The 16,380-nt window shown below is 47.3% G+C and overlaps 1 protein-coding gene across 4 annotated transcripts in view; it reads left to right on the top strand.

Moving 5' to 3' along the window:
* Window positions 1-16,380, top strand: part of LOC139052528 (uncharacterized) — a 330,782-nt gene that overhangs the window by 76,405 nt on the left and 237,997 nt on the right. For 3 of the 4 annotated variants that reach the window (XM_070529643.1, XM_070529641.1, XM_070529642.1), the window contains one exon: window positions 1,016-1,105. The exons of the other annotated variant lie outside the window; for it this stretch is intronic. In XM_070529643.1, coding sequence (XP_070385744.1) covers window positions 1,016-1,105 — 90 coding nt within the window. The remainder of the gene's footprint in view (window positions 1-1,015; window positions 1,106-16,380) is intronic. 4 annotated transcript variants of the gene reach the window in all.

Below are 16,380 nucleotides of genomic sequence, written 5' to 3'. Positions count from 1 at the left end.
TCGCACTTTTTTACCTCATGAATAACCGCAGCTTGAGTGCGGCGCATGCGTTCGTGAGGAATCCATTCAGTCACTCATTTGTCGAGCTCTTCACAAAAAGCGTTGGAGACGAAGTCATCTTGATCAAGTAACCGCTTTCACAAAAGGGAAATGTTACCTAGTCTACCATTCCCAGACTGGCCAAAGTGAGGCTTTCACTCCATGGGCAGCGCTCGCACTCATCTAACACACAATCGCGGCTCGGGGAGCCGCAAAGACACGATGCTTTCATGCGTTCCAATGAGATCCCTATGCTGGTTACGTTCCCAAGCGCGGAGACACAAAGGTTCGCATTATTGCAATAACCGCAAGCGCAACCCTCTTGTGGGGTGTGAGAAGCATCCATTTTCGACGCAGGCTGAAAAACTTTGAAAGGGCGATAGGACTTTCGGGGTGAGCTGCTCTGAACATCTGGAACGTGTCGCGGATAGAATGTCTCATAAACCGCTTTCAGACGTAGGCTCTCTTGCGGTTCGTGATGACTGACACAACGGCATCTTTGTTCGAGTTCTGCTAAGGGCACCCACGTTGCACCTTGGTGAAGTAGTTGAGCGCAGCTTGTACTACATACGATAGGCTTAACCGTTACTTCGTGTACAGATTAAAATCTTGCCGCATTGCGTGCTTCTCGTGCCGTTTTCGAGCCTTTCTGAGCATGTACGTTGTGACTGCTGTGATTGATTCTTGAACGCGGTTGTTTTCAACTACTAGTGGCACGATGGTTAAGAGACGAAAGCGCTATCTATAAGACTTTTAAGCCACGTACGCTTGTTTCAAGTTATTTAACCAGCCAGCGCATGCACGAAATTCTGTCGCAAACGGTTAAGGTGCATTGACGTTTCGGTATGCAGCGCTTAAAGTAGGACGTGTCTTCGTCACCACGATTTCAACCTCGGCGCGTTTTAATATAATATCACAGCATCTCTTGCAATTGACTAAAAACATGCCATTGCGTTGGTGTTCACCGTCGATGCAGGAGACACGACAATGGGGGAGACGAAATGACGCTACAAGAAGAAGGACAAATGGAGCGCGTTGGTGAGGTCAAAAATGCGCTCAAGATCAGGTAACTATGCCTTTCGGACTACAGTGTTAACACAGCAAACTGCTACCCATCTGGACTTACAACTAATGCAGGACTAATGTAGGACACTGCGCTTTGGCGGGACTCGCAGTCACTTTCGTGACGGCACGCAGACGACGACCTCGAGCGTCATTTGCCTTAATTGTAAGCACTCATTCCAGCGCCATTTGGTATTGCTGACTTGGGTTTATTGCTTAGACTTTCGAATTACTGGCGCCTGCCATTTGCTTTCTCGTTGAAGAATGGTGTAGTCCAAGCTATTTCTGTTTGAGAAATGCAGTCTATTTCATGAGACGTTCAAAATATATAAAGAAAGATGTAATCTGTGAGATGAGGAACGTAGAGTATTTGCGGCCCGTTCGAGCAGGTGATTACATTTTGATGGGCGCAATTTTTGCGGACAATTCAACCATACAAAATTAACTAAACCTTGCAAAAAACTTTTGGTGATTATGATGTGCATTTATTCGATACAATTGTGCTCGAAGACAGCTGCATTTTGTTTGATTCTTCCAAAGCGTTTGTGTAGAGATATCTAACATCAAATTCGACAATCAGTACTTCACTTTCGCATTCAAGGCTTCGGGAGCTTTCGCATACAAGCCAGTCGCCATGTTGCCAGCCGAGAGAATACGCGTAGTCGTAATCACCTACACCGGGCGTTTAGACTGGCGTGTTATACTACGTCGTGGCTCCTGACTCTGAGCGCGAAATTAGCACTCAAGTGCCAATTTTTATTCATAAATCTCGAACCACAAGCGCTTATGGGAGATCATAAAGCTGGAGTCGTTCTTGAATAGTACTACATTCCCATTGTTAATTTAATGACGTAACGAACAAGTAATTGTAGGAACTACACTCATTAACTTTTACTGAAGCAGTCAGACGATTGATCCCAATGCAAAACTTAAAGCCCATCATCCGTGGAAGTCATAACCAGTTCGAAACATGTCAATAGCAGATGCTGCTAATCTCTTCTGTCTTCTCAATTTCGGTCTGTTTCGCATAGAGAACGAAAACTTAACGGATGCAAAGCGCGACTGTCGTGCCATCGGGAGACGCGTACGAGTGATCACGTTACGCCTCACCGTTTCAGCTAGCATGAAGCGAGTGAGATTGCATCCTGATAAAAACATTCACTTCACGCTCGTCCTACAGGGAAAAGCGCCACTTGTGGGCGTCTGCTCTAGCGTAAAGACTAGAGCTACTCGTAACTAAAAACTCCAACGAATGCGGACGCTGCAACTATTAAAATAAGCACTTATGAATATGCAGCTTTGTGAATTCGGTCCCTCGGTTTACAAAAAAAAAAATATTTTTTCAACGTACTGCGTTGTTATTGACCCTTAATGCTTGTGTTGAAGTAGTAGTAGTATTAGGATGATCGCACGAGAGATCAAACGTGCAAGTCCGCTTGATGCTTTTTCGTCTGTTCTTTAATATCTCATGTACGAATATCCAAACTGCACAAAATAGAAAATGTTATTCCCAAAAACCATTCCAAGCAAGCCTCCCCCCCTCCAATAAAAGAACAAAAGAAGAAATGGTAGGGGACCCTAATCTTTGACTTTGATGTCTGTTAGTGGCAATCGAACCTCGGAGTTGGTGTTCTTTGCGTTAACTTTAGGCGAACGCAACGCACGAACCGAACTCGACGGCAGCTCTTTTCCATCATTTAGAGGCTTAAATGTCAAGCCATCTTCTTGTGTGGAATGTCATTACTGAAGCCATTGCTTGCGGTTTCTCTTTCCGGGTTTCCAGGAATTTACCCAAGGTCATGCTCACGCGGCGGTTATTTAAACTCTAAAGTCTCTTCTGTGTTTTGGTGGGCTGTGACCAGTGATGTCTAATTCTATTATTCCAGACAGTTCAACAGGCAGTTACTCAACTTGTAACTAAACTTACGTTCTGATATATGTGCAAAGAGCCCATAAATTTTGAACTGAACTATTCTACGTTTGTACTATTTTCTTTTATTGTACTATTCTACTATTCCACTCTTATACTTTCTCTGATTTATATTGAATTTAGTACCCGATCGTCTCAGTGATTTCTAATTTCAGTTATTCCAGATATTTCAGTAACTCACCTTGTAGCTAATCTTATGCTTTGATATAATATTGGCACCTGTAGTTGTTTATCGAATGAGTTGTTTATCAATACGTACGTTGTACGATACGATGTGTACTTGTTTATCGTTTCGTTCTCTAAATGTTATCGTTCAGCATAGGATGCGTCTGCATGTATCCGAAGTTTCGGGACTGTTATCGATGGTTCTATCCGCTGTCTGTTGTCACCGAACCTTGTGTATTCTGATTACATCTATGCACGACGGGAATTGTGGAGAAAATTCTAGAAGACATGCGGGCACCAGCGGTAACTGGAACGTTCGAAGGCTCATGTATAAAAGGCGATGTACTTGACTCGCTGATCAGATTTTCGACGATCGCCGATTGTGTTCGCCACTATCGTCGTGCTTTGACGGTAGCCTATTTCTGTAGGCACAGATTAGCCCAATAAAACAGAAGTATCGCCATTCACAGTTTTGCTGCTTTCTTCACCGTTACTAACACGTGGCATCTGGTGGAGGAACAAGTTCGTTCATGTACCGGACGCCCCCAACAAGTCGTGATCCCAGCCTGGATCGCAAATACAAGGCCAACGTCGTCCCGGATCATCGAGCGACCCGTCGACTGCAACAGCTGCCCCCGGAGCACGGAATTCTACCTGAGACGACCAAGAAGATCGTGACCAAGGCAACCCTGAATCCCAGCGTCCTTCGTTCTGCTGCATTATCCTCGGAACCCACCAACCTTCCATCGATCTTCCACTGAAGACCCAGAATCCTGGCTGGAGACCTGGGAGTGGGACTCAAGAGGACAAACTGCGACATGTATACGTCGCTTGAGAAGACGGCGCCAGAACTTGTTTTGAGAACCGGGAGTCGACCCTGACAACATGGGACCTGTTCTGTAGCGACCTTCTGAGGACCTTTACGAGCGTCGTGCGTAAGGAAATGGCCGAAGCTATGCTCGACGCCCGAGTTCAACTACCCATCGAGAACGTAGCATCTTCACCGAGGAGATGACGCGCCTGTTCCGCCACGGCGACCCTGATATGACGAAAAAGAAAATTCGGTTCCTCATGTCTGGAGTAAAGCAGCAGTTCTTTGCTGGATTGATATGGAACCCGCCCAGGACTGTTGCTGACTTTGATTCCGAAGCCACAGCAATTGCGAAGACGCATGATATGCGGACAAGGCAATATAACCACCGAAACTACACCGATGTTCAAGCACTCGGCAGTAAAGACATGCGAGAGTCCATCAGAGCGGTCGTGCGCGAGGAACTGCAGAAGTTCTTCCCAAGCTCGCAGCCTCAAGTGGCCTGAATCGCCAACATCGTCAAAGAAGAAGTTCAACCACCAGCTGAGGTTACTGAAGTGCCACCGCCATCGCCACAACCGCTGTCGGAAGCGATGACATGCCCCGGTGTCGCCCGCCGCCAGATTCGCCCTCCGCGCCGGCGCCAGGGCCCAATAATGCCGCGATTCCTTCACCAGAGGCCGCCACCGCCACCGTCGCCACCCTACCCACCTGGCGGCCAGTGAAACGCCCAAGGAAGACAGATATTTGGCGCGCCCCTGACTACCGCCCGCTCTGCTACCACTGTGGGGAAGCCGGCCATGTGTACCGCTGATGCCCATACCAAAACTTGGGGCTGCGAGGGTTCGCCGTCAACGCGCCGTGTCCGCAGCTTTGGGAGCGCCCTGGTGACACCGCCGATTACCACGCCGCCACTTAGTGGAGTTCTCGACGACCGTCCCGTTTCTCGTCAGCAGGCCGCTACTTGTCGTCGCAACGACGACCATGCACTGGCCTAGCCCGGGGCCGGTCTGCGAGCCCATATACAAAAAACTAAAAGCAGCAGCTGCTGGAGGTACACTAGCTGTTCTTCGAACTGAGGACGATACTCCGTCACTGACGAAGACGCCAGAAGGTCCATCTCAACGATATATCAACGAGACGCCGCCATCCCGACGAAGCCTACAACCAAAGATTGCGCCGACAAAAGAGGACCTGACGATTCGACTTTCCAGCCACACGTCAACTCAACGCAGCCGTGATCCGAGCCCAAGACCTAACTGCAACGCAAGACAAAGAACCACCAACGTCGAAGTGTTTCTCGACGGCCACGCCGTACCGCCTCAGTGGACAAAGGAGCCGACTACTCCGTCATGAGTGGACCTATCGGTGTCCAGCTGAAGGAAGTTAAGACTCCATGAGAAGGCCCTTAAATTCGCACTGCTGGAGAAGACCCAATAACGCCAACTGGAATGTGCATGGCAAGAATTGCCGTTCCTGACCACAACTACCCTGCCACCTTCGTTATCCTCCAACAGCTTTCTCAAGACGTCATTCTCGGCACGGACTTCCTGAACCAACACGGCACAATCATCGACCTGTAGTCAAAGTCAATAACACCATCCGAATATCAGGTTATACCGCCGGACAGCACTCGTAGTCACCATGCCTTGAGTGTACTTGAAGGCCAAGTCAGCATCCCACCTCGCTCCTGCATTGTCATCTCCGTCGGCAGCGTCACACCCGCATACGTAGAAGGCGTAATCGAGGGCAACCAACGTCTACTGCTCGGCCTTGAAATTTACGTTGCAAAAGCGATTGCTCGAAGCGAAATTGATGTTGACCAGTTTCAGCGAGCAGTTCAAGCGCATCAACAATCGCATGGCAATCGCATACATTTAAGAAATTGTGGAAACCAGCAGTGCGTTTGTCCTCTGGGACTCAGCCGCATGTACCCCGACGACCGTAGTTCCCGAACCAGACTTCGACATATATTCAAGTCTCCCCATGATTAAACAGCAACATATCAGAAATTCGCATCGACGATACAAAGACTACCTTTCGACGTCATCGAGGATTCGACAAACACCAGTCGCAAAGCGTCGCATAATAACCGAAGAGTGCGCTGGACTACTCCGCGAGAGCTCTTACCGAGTTTCAACAGGAGAACGTGAAACTATGAGACAACAAATCGACGATATGCTGCGTGACATCATCCAGCAGTCGAAAAGCCCGTGGGCATCTCCTCCTGTCTTGTTGAGGAAAAAGGACGGAACCCTACGTTTCTGCGTCGATTATTGTTGATTGAACAAGATCACAAAGAAGGACGTATAACCCCTCCCACGGATAGACGACGCATTGGATCGGCTCTGCAAATGCAAAATACTTTTCTCGTGCACGCATCTGAAGACTGGCTACTGGAAAGTTGAAGTCGACGAAAGGGATCGAGAAAAAATCGCCCTCATCACGCCAGACGGCTTCTGGGAATTCGAGGTCATGACAGTAGGTCTGTGCTTGGCGCCTGCAACGTTCCAGCTCGTGATGAACACGGTGTTAGCAAAAGTTGAAGTGGGAGACATGTCTTGTCTTTTGGGTGACGTCACCGTCTATTCGCTCTTGTCTCTCCTCAGCTCATCCGCACTAACCTTTCGCATAGACAATCACTGTAGGTGGCTTGCGACAGTACTAGAGTTCATCAGGGCTCAGGCTAAAGCCAGAAAAGTGCCGCTCCTCTTGCGAGGATATTCTGTTGCTGGGGCCCGTCATCAGTAAGTTTTGCAAAGTTCCAGCATCCCATTGACAAGAAGGCACTGCGTAGATTCCTTGTCATGTTTGCCTGCTACAGGCGCTTTGTCCAGGACTTTTCCCGCATCGCTGAGGCACTGACTAAATCTGATGTCAAGTTCAAGTGGGAAACGCCGCAGGCCGACACATTTCAAGAACTCGAACGACGTCTCCACCGGTACTTGCGCACTTCGACGAAGATGCCGATACAGAAGTCCGCAGTGATGCCGGTACCCTAGGCCTCGGTGCCGTGTTTGTCTAAAAGAAGGGCTTGAACATGTGATGGCTTACACCAGCCGGTCGCTATCAAGAGCGGAAGCCAATTTTTCTACAACCGAAAAGAAATGCCTCGCCATCATTTGGGCTACAGAAAAATTACCTATTGGTAGGACCTATACTATTGGTAGGACCTTTTACCTATATGGTAGGACATTTAATGTTGTCAGCAATCGTCGGGCGTTTTGCTAGCTAGAGAATTTAAAGGACCCTTCAGTACGCGCGACGCACTGGAGCCTCAGAATGCAAGAATATGACAAGCTGTATCTACAAGTCCGGACAAGAGCACTACGATGCCGACTGCCTATCACGCGGCCCCATTGACCCACCGTCGCAGGACGACGAGGATTACGACGCCTTCCTTGGAATAATAAGTGCGGAAGACTTCGCTGAACAGAACCAAGATCGACCCGAAGCTAAAAGGCCTCGTAGAGTATTTGGAAGGGAGCGCCGACGTCGTCCCTAGAGTCTTTAATTGAGGATAATCTTCATTTTACTCTAAAAGAACATACTCCCTATGAAGACCTTCTCACCAGTGCGCGCCAGCTACGTTCTTGTTGTTCCCTCAACACTTCGTCCAGAAGTAATGCAAGCCCTACATGACGATTCGACAGCTCGGCACCTCGGAATTTCCCGCACGCTATCGAGGATACAGGAAAGGTATTACTGGTTGCGCCTGACCGCCGACGTCGCCCGTTACGTCAATGCATGCCGGGACTGTCAACGATGCAAGGCGCCACCGACAAGACCGGCGGGATTATTACACCCGTTCAAGCATCCTTGCCGAACATTTCAGGAGGTCGGGATGGATTTGTTGGGACGGTTTCCGACGTCAGCATCCGGAAATAAGTGGATCGTCGTGGCGACAGACTACCTTTCCCGCTTCGCTGAAACTAAAGCTCTGCCGAAAGTTGGCGCAGCCGAAGTGGCGACATTCTTCGTCGAGAACGTCCTGCTGTGACGTGGCGCGCTCCAGAAGTCCTCATCACCGACAGGGGATCGGCCTTTACAGTAGTGCTTACCCAAGCCGTTCTGCAACACAGCCAGACAAGCCACAGCAGGACAACTGCATACCACCCACAGACTAATGGTCTTACGGACGCCTAAACAAGATCCTCGCCGACCTGCTAGCAACGTACGTCGACGTCAAGCACAAGACGTCTGATGCACTGCTGCCGTTCGTAGCCAACGCTCACACCAAGGTGGTGGAAGAAACAACACAGATCAGGCCGTGTAAGCTGGTTTGCGGCAGGAACCGTACAACGACTCTCGACGCCATGTTGCCGCACGTTAGCGACGAAGAAAATGCCGACGCCGCCAGCTATCTCCAGCGTGCCGAAGAAGCCCAACAGCTCGCCCGCTTTCGGATCGAGAACCCTCAGAGGACCGACATCGACAGCCGACACTACACCCGTCGACGACGCTACCCCGAATACTAGCTCGGTGACCATGTTTGTGTTTGGACCCTAATATGCCGACAAGGACTTAGCGAGAAGCTTTTACACCGCTATTTTCGGCCCTAAAAGATCATCCGACGCATTGGCGTACTCGACTATGAAGTCGTGCCACACGGCATTTCGCTATCATAGCGCCGCCGCTCACGACCTGAAATAGTCCATGTTGTCTGACTTAAGCCATTCTGCCAGCTAACGAACATTGGCTCTTTGGTTAGCTGGAGCCTTCGTCTTCCTTTGGACTGCGTTACTTTGGACTTTGTTTCTTTGTTGTTTTGTTACCATTTCTTAGTAAGTGTGCTGTAATTTTTTTTTTTTGCTCTCCTTTTGTATTTATAGCATCGGGACGGTGCTTTTGAAGAAAGAGGGTATTGATACATGCATTTATTTATCGAATGACCGCGTTTCATTTTCTAAATGTTATCGCAGAGCGCAGGACGCGCCTGCATGTATCGGAAGTTTCTGGAATATTATGGTGGTTCTATCCGCTCTTGGTTGTCACGGAAGCTTGTGTATTCTGATTGCATGTATGCGTGGGACGAATGGTGTAGAACCTGGTTGAACTTTCTGGAAGGCACGCGGGCGCCAGCGATTACTCTGGAACGATCGATGGTTCATGTATAAAAGCCTACGTGCTTGACTCGCTGATCAGATTTTCGACGATAGCCGACTGTGTTCGCCGCTATTGTAGTGCTTCGGGTGTAGCCTCTCGTATTTAGGGCACAGGTTCGCCGAGTAAAACACTAGCTTCGCCATTCACAGTTTTGCCGCTTTCTTCACCGTCGCTACCACGTGACAATATCTGTAATGAAACCCATGAATTTCGTACGCTAATATTTTTTTCAATTTTCTTATTTAATCTGAATTTTGACCCTTGTCCTTTCAGTCATTTCTATCTAATTCTCATTATTCTGGTCATTTTATTAACTCCACTTGTAACTAAACTTATGATGTGCTATCATATTTATAATAAAACCCATGAATTTTGTACTGTACCATTTTTTTATTTTTTGTCTGATTTATTTTGTATTCCCTCCACGGTCGTGCCACGAGCTTTACCGGAAGTGTTGTGCAAGAAACAAAACTGTCACTAGATGCTCGTGGCAATAAAAAGTATTTGAAGGTGGCAGCGCGAGCGTCCTCCTATTGCTTACCACAATATTTTCCGATTCGCGGCCGAATTAAATGCCAACTAAAAACGCTGTGCCAAGAACATTTCTCCTAATTTTAATATCTTTGGCAGCAAACTAGTTACATGCGTTTTTTATGCTGTCGACAAACAAAAAAAAAGTGTAAGGAAACTCTAAATATCGTCCAAATACGAACATTTTTGCAACTTAATTTGATGCGCCTTGGCGGGTTTTTAATTCTCAAAGAAACTTGAAAAAAGCGTCAAACAAGAACGTTCTTTTTGCAACGTTTATGCATAACATTATCTTTCTACGTCAAAACAAAGAAAAGAATAAGAACTTTTTTTCGAATATTCGTTTTTAAGCAATGAAATAAGAAAGTGTGGTTCCAATTTTGGAAAAAAAGTGCTTGAAAGTCTGCTTTTGTCGTGCAAAACGTGGTTGCGATATTAGGTTTACCCATTTGCTTTATTCGCAAGATACAAGCGGCCAATGTGCGCCCTGTTGAACTTGCTGGTTTTATTGCCGGGACGACTCATTCCCGTTTGTAAGCATTTACTCTCTCTAAAAGAAGAAAAGGACACGGTTGCCACAAATTAAGAAAGGTGTACCAGGGTTTTTTAATGCGGCAAGAACAGAGAACCTGTTTTCTGCTTTGTTTTCTGGGACGCAAGTGAGAAAAAACTCGACACTACTTGTGGTGCTCGAAGAAATTTATTGCTTGCCCCCCCCCCCCCCCCTTTGCAGTCAGTATATAAAAGAGGTAAATCACCGTCAAGGGGGGCAGGGGGGGGGGAGGGGGCTAGCGGCAATTCTCGCAACGAACAGCGCATGCCCGCTTGACTGATCGCGGGCACACATCCACACATGCCATGAGTAAATTCCCGGCACACACGTCACGGAAGCTTCCACTCCACTAACTTCTGCTGGCGATGCTCCTCGATGGCTGCAGCAGGCGCATTAAGCAGAGCCACATTCTTGATGTTTCCTCTAAGTTGGGAGACCATATCATGGGCCGACTGACCGGGGCCGGCACTTCCAGACCTCAGGCGGTGCAGGGAAGCTTGGGGCTTTCCTGCACCAAGCTTCCATCCACACCGCCATGGGCGTTCTTCCCATGCCCTGTAGCGGAAAATATCCACCCCGCAGACGTCTACGAGTGGGAAACACATACAGGTAATACCTATCTTTAAAATGTGTCGGTGCCCTATCGCCGAGGTATGTTACGTGACAGTAGATTGGTGCTTTTTAATGTCTGAGACTTCGGGCTTGCTATCTAGCGTGTAGCAGGCGTGCGCTACGTCGTGATGCATGTCATCGCTTACGAGAGCAAAGCTGTGTGTTGCTTTTCTTGTCCTGGCGACTAAGGAGAAAATGAAGATTTGTTTCTTGTGCCAATGGTACGATTGTGTTTCATTCGAGAAAAGAACAGTGTCGTTTTCAGAAAAATCGAAATGCAAAGCAATGCTTCCGTGTCGCTCGCACTTTTTTGCCTCATGAATAACCGCAGCTTGAGTGCGGCGCATGCGTTCGTGAGGAATCCATTCAGTCACTCATTTGTCGAGCTCTTCACAAAAAGCGTTGGAGACGAAGTCATCTTGATCAAGTAACCGCTTTCACAAAAGGGAAATGTTACCTAGTCTACCATTCCCAGACTGGCCAAAGTGAGGCTTTCACTCCACCGGCAGCGCTCGCACTCATCTAACACACAATCGCGGCTCGGGGAGCCGCAACGACACGATGCTTTCATGCGTTCCAATGAGATCCCTACGCTGGTTACGTTCCCAAGCGCGGAGACACAAAGGTTGGCATTAGTGCAATAAACGCAAACGCAACCCTCTTGTGGGTTGCAAGCAGCATCCATTTTCGACGCAGGCTGAAAAACTTTGAAAGGGCGATGGGCTTTCGGGGTGAGCTGCTCTGAACATCTGGAACGTGTCGCGGATAGAATGTCTCATAAACCGCTTTCAGACGTAGGCTCTCTTGCGGTTCGTGATGACTGACACAACGGCATCGTTGTTCGAGCTCTGCTAAGGGCACCCAAGTTGCACCTTGGTGAAGTTGTCGAGCGCAGCTTGTATTACATACGATAGGCTTAACCATGACTTCGTGTACAGATTAAAATCTTGCCGCATTGCATGCTTCTTGTGCCGATTGCGAGCCTTTCTGAGCATGTACGTTGTGACAGCTGTGATTGATTCTTGAACGCGGTTGTTTTCAACTACTAGTGGCACGATGGTTAAGAGACGAAGGCGCTCTCTATATGAATTTTAAGCCGCGTACGCTTGTTTCAAGTTATTTAACCAGCCAGCGCAAGCACGAAATTTTGTCGCAAACGGTTAAGGTGCACTGACGTTTCCGTATGCAGCGCTTAAAATAGGACATGTCCGTCACCACGATGCTTTCAACCTCGGCGCGTTTTTTCTTTCTGTAAGATCGTATGCTGCGTTTGTGAAAAGAAAATTGTGGTTTCAATGGTGAAACATCAGAAGGGTGGACGTACCTCTTCATGTACCACTTCTTCTTCCTGAAAGAACGCCTTGCCTGATTCATCACGGGTGTCAGTAGAAGACAGGATGTCGTTGAGGTGCGTAAAGCAGTACTGACAGGCCTCGTCGGTGTCGCGAATATCCTCAGCCTCTCGCAGTAGCTTCCGCAGGGAGGCAACAGTGCACATTGTTTGCACAACGAAATATTTTTTCTTAGCAATATGACTTGTGAACATGTAAATCATCGGCACAGAATACTCGGTCCGAGCTATGAGCCGCGTGCATCAGGTATAGTGAACAACTAGACGAAGTCGAAAGGTTTATACGGAACTGCACCGCAATCTTTCTGTCGCTTTTTGTGTGCTACTGTCCTGACTGAGCCTGCAGAATATCTCACGGTTTAATGTTTTATGAACAAGGTCGTCGTAAAGCTTTGCACTGTGAAGCGGTGTGGGTCCCTCTCGCTATCGAAGGACATTGTTTGTCGCCACCAGTGTCTTCTGCTGCTCTCAACGCGGGAAAGCGCGTCAGCAAGGTGTTGACAAAAGATCATAATTTAGACAACTTCGGCAGCCTTTGGCTCAGTCATGCCGCACTGCACGTTTCCGCACAGCTGAAACGCAGAGGTGAAGGTCGAAGTAAGACAGGAAGCTTTGAGCGACGCGAAAAACGTGTGATAACGGGAAAGGAATAAACAGCTCGGGAAGTGACTCAGATAAGTTTTTGGAAACGCACAGTGTTAGTTGCATGCGGTGATGCCGAAGAAGCTTCCAGTATCCGTTTCACGTATCCATAGCACTTCGATAATGGTGCACCTGCTCATTGTGGAAGCGCTCCATCGTTTGCGGATTAGGCTGCTTGGCACCGCTTACAGGTGATTTAATGTGTGCAGCAGGCGAGTTTCGGCAGAGTCTCCCACAACATGGACTCGCGGTGTCTCGCATGCCGTTGATAAGCGAATAATGTAAATGTAAGTGTAATTCCCACAGAAGCTGTAGGCTGCAAACTCAGTACGCGTTAGCACTTTAGAGGGCGGCAGCCCCCAACCCCCGTACAACTGGACGCAAATACAATCGGACACTACATTGTTGCTCAAAACAAGCTGCTAGAGCGAACTTCTGAAGCATCAAAGAAATTAGAACTAGGGATGCATACTATTCAAACTGATAAAGAACCAGCAAAGGTACTGAGGCCAACACGCTCAATATGGGCGACTTTGTCCCCGTATATTTTGTGAACAAAGCAAATGACGAAACAAGTTACCTCACACGCGTTCTGCCCCACATAAGCGGTCTTCCATGCAACATTTTTTTCGAAATTCGGACGTGGTCTTTTTTTTATTTTTTTGAAAATGAGTTTCTTTTTTTAAAAAAGACTTGTTTATTCAGCTATTTCTTTTCATTTCTTCGATTTACGAAGATACGCAAAAGTGTTCGAAAGAAAGTTTTATCTTTGTAATTTTTTTCAATTTTATGTGTGAAATAGGAAACTCAAGTGTTATCAAAGTTAAACAATTTTGGGGGATTTGGGCCATGTTTGAAAATGTTAAAGATTTTTTTCTTTTGTGGATAGCATAAATAATGGATATAACTAATTTACTGTCAAACATATTACAATGAACAGAAAAGCTTTTTGACACGTTTTAAGTTAGCATTTAATTCAGCCGTGAAATCGGAAAATATTGTGGTAGCGTATCCAGATTTCCAGGACATCGAAATTTATTTCGCTTGATTGCCACCGCGTTGCCTAGTTACCTTGTACGTTTCAGACTTCACGCGGTGACGTAGCGATGAGGTCAGCAAAGCAAAAATAAATAAATTAAAAGCTATCCCTGCACACTGAACTTCACCACAAAGTGTGTCCCGCGGCGTCATTAGTGTTCTTGATAAAGCGTACCGGCTCGTCGGCTGGAAATGACTTATCATCCTAAGAGCCTTTAGCCATGACGAGCGATGATTGATTCTGAGCTTTTGAGAGGCTTCCCGATAGGCAGCCACAGTTTCTTTTATGCTACGGAGAAAACGGGCTAGTGGAATCGTCGCACGCACCCCGCGGCAACTTTTTTTCAATCGGCAAACATTCTTAGCATCCGAAACTCGCACTGCGTCTACGAGAGACGCTGTTTTGGACGACTTTTTTTTTACCTTTGGGCTTCGTTAAGGAGCCTCCAATTATTCCTCTAGCGGCTTTGCTATCCGCATTCATGGCCTGCCACAGCAGCTGGAAATCGACATTTGCTTAACTATTTTTGAGATGGGTACATAGATAAGTTAGTTTTGCAGCTTGAGACAAAAGGCACAACACAAGAATTGTGCCGAATATCTCTCGGTCGTCGTCCGCAAGCGAAGCTGCTCACAATGTTATGTCCAATTTACTGGCCACTGGGCAAGGTACACCTTTGTGCATGATATATAGAGTACTCCCATTGAGTTTTCAGAGCAGTGCTCTGTCACATTTATCCACGTGCGTGAACGAAGACCATTATTTAATATATCCTGCAGTAATACACGCTGTATTTGTCTGTTCTCAATATTGTCTACCATGTTGCTGTTCTGCCTTTACAATATAGCCGCAATGCAGACTAGCAGATATCGAACGCCAAAAAGGCTGCCAGGCACTTAAAGTGCTTCGCACTTAACTCCTTACACTTAACTTGCATTCAAGAATTGTGCGACTGTCGAGGACCTCATTAAGGAATGTTGGCAGTTCGAGGAAGCTGACAGTCAGCGCATGAAACAATTTGTTCGCATCCTCATTGCGCGAAAATCAGTATCAGCTATTGGAAGGTGACACCATACGTAGACTGCAATGTAATTCATGTGATGGAGTCCGCGTCCCAAATTTCAGACCCATGTCTCACCCTGTAAGGACTTACCCTGCAAGACTGATGACTAAGGGCCAAACAGTGAAATCTTCCTTACCTCAGTGAGGAAGCCTTCATTGCGGTGACGCCACCTTATGTCACTCTGAAAGCTTCCTTACTGAGGGGCCTTCGGTGAAGGCTTCCTTAGTGCTTCCTCAGCATAAGGTAGCTCCAAAGCTACCTTCATGCGTCCTTACACCGCTCCTGGCCCTGAACGAGCGCTTCACCTCACTGCTTAACCACGTGACCTTTCATTGCGCATGCGCGCTGAGCCCACCTGCGGAGAAGCGCGAGCACGGTACGTCTTGCCAGGCATGTTCATTTTAGTCACGCGTGCGGCATGAAAGCGTTGCTAGGCGTTGCACGACGCCGGCGGGCCAGCGTTGATGGAGCACATCAAGTTTTGCACTGTATTGCGCTACTTTTTTAAAGTTTAGTAAGAAAAACTAGAAGAAAGCGTCCACGCCTCTATATATTACCTCTTCAATTTAAAGATTGTGCGAAGATACAACATTTTAATTGAATAATGGTGTTCGCGTAAAGCTTTTAAGAGATAATCTCGAAACCAGGCATGCGGCAACCGCTCCTTACGTGAGGACGGGTGAAGGGAGCTTTCAGTGTACGATATGGTACGATTGCTTCCTCCATCGGTCCTTGACTGTAAGGAGGCCTCACGTAAGGTTAAAAAGCGCTCGAAGGAAAGGAACGTTTCATTGTTTGGGCCCAAGTATCTCGCTTAATTGTGTAGTCTTCTGATAATTGCCGGGCGCCAGCATCGTCCGTAGGACCTACTGGATCACTGTTCAACGCTTAACGACATTGCCGCCCTATTTCGTACTATCAGGTTTCAGCTGAACTCTTTCAACAGACAATTTATTTACTTCAAAATTTGGCCACCCTGCTAAGGTACGTTCTAGTTCTGTATGTTTAAGTTACTTTATGTCTAGCTGGTTCTGTGGTGAGATTTCCATTGGTTTCACCTTCCCCGAGATGCCAACATTTTTGTCGGCCTCTTTTTACATTCTGGTGGATTTTTTATCAACGTTGAAACCATAGCACGGCCACCTGAGCATGCTGCTCAAAGAGTCAATTTATCTTCCTGAGGACGTCTTTAAGCTTCTGCCTTCTTGCCGTTCATCAACTTCCTGATTTCCCTAGCAATTGTAGCCCATATTGAAGGCCTGATTCCTACGGAAGTCGACAATATCGCAACGGGAATTGCATTGAATCCGTTTAACTCAAATTTATCGTTAACACAACCGCCACTTTTTCCCACTTTGAATATAACTATTCCATTAAAAAGCTCGATCCTTAAGTATATGACTTCAAGGTATAGAATATTATGCGGATCCCACGCACTGTGGAAATCAATGTAAGCGAATCTCTCTGCGCTGTTTG

Source organism: Dermacentor albipictus, unplaced genomic scaffold (genome assembly GCF_038994185.2).
Source record: "Dermacentor albipictus isolate Rhodes 1998 colony unplaced genomic scaffold, USDA_Dalb.pri_finalv2 scaffold_26, whole genome shotgun sequence".
Classification (NCBI taxonomy): domain Eukaryota; kingdom Metazoa; phylum Arthropoda; class Arachnida; order Ixodida; family Ixodidae; genus Dermacentor; species Dermacentor albipictus.
The sequence above is the reverse complement of the archived record's forward strand: the minus strand, read 5'-3'. Positions and strand labels throughout refer to the sequence as shown.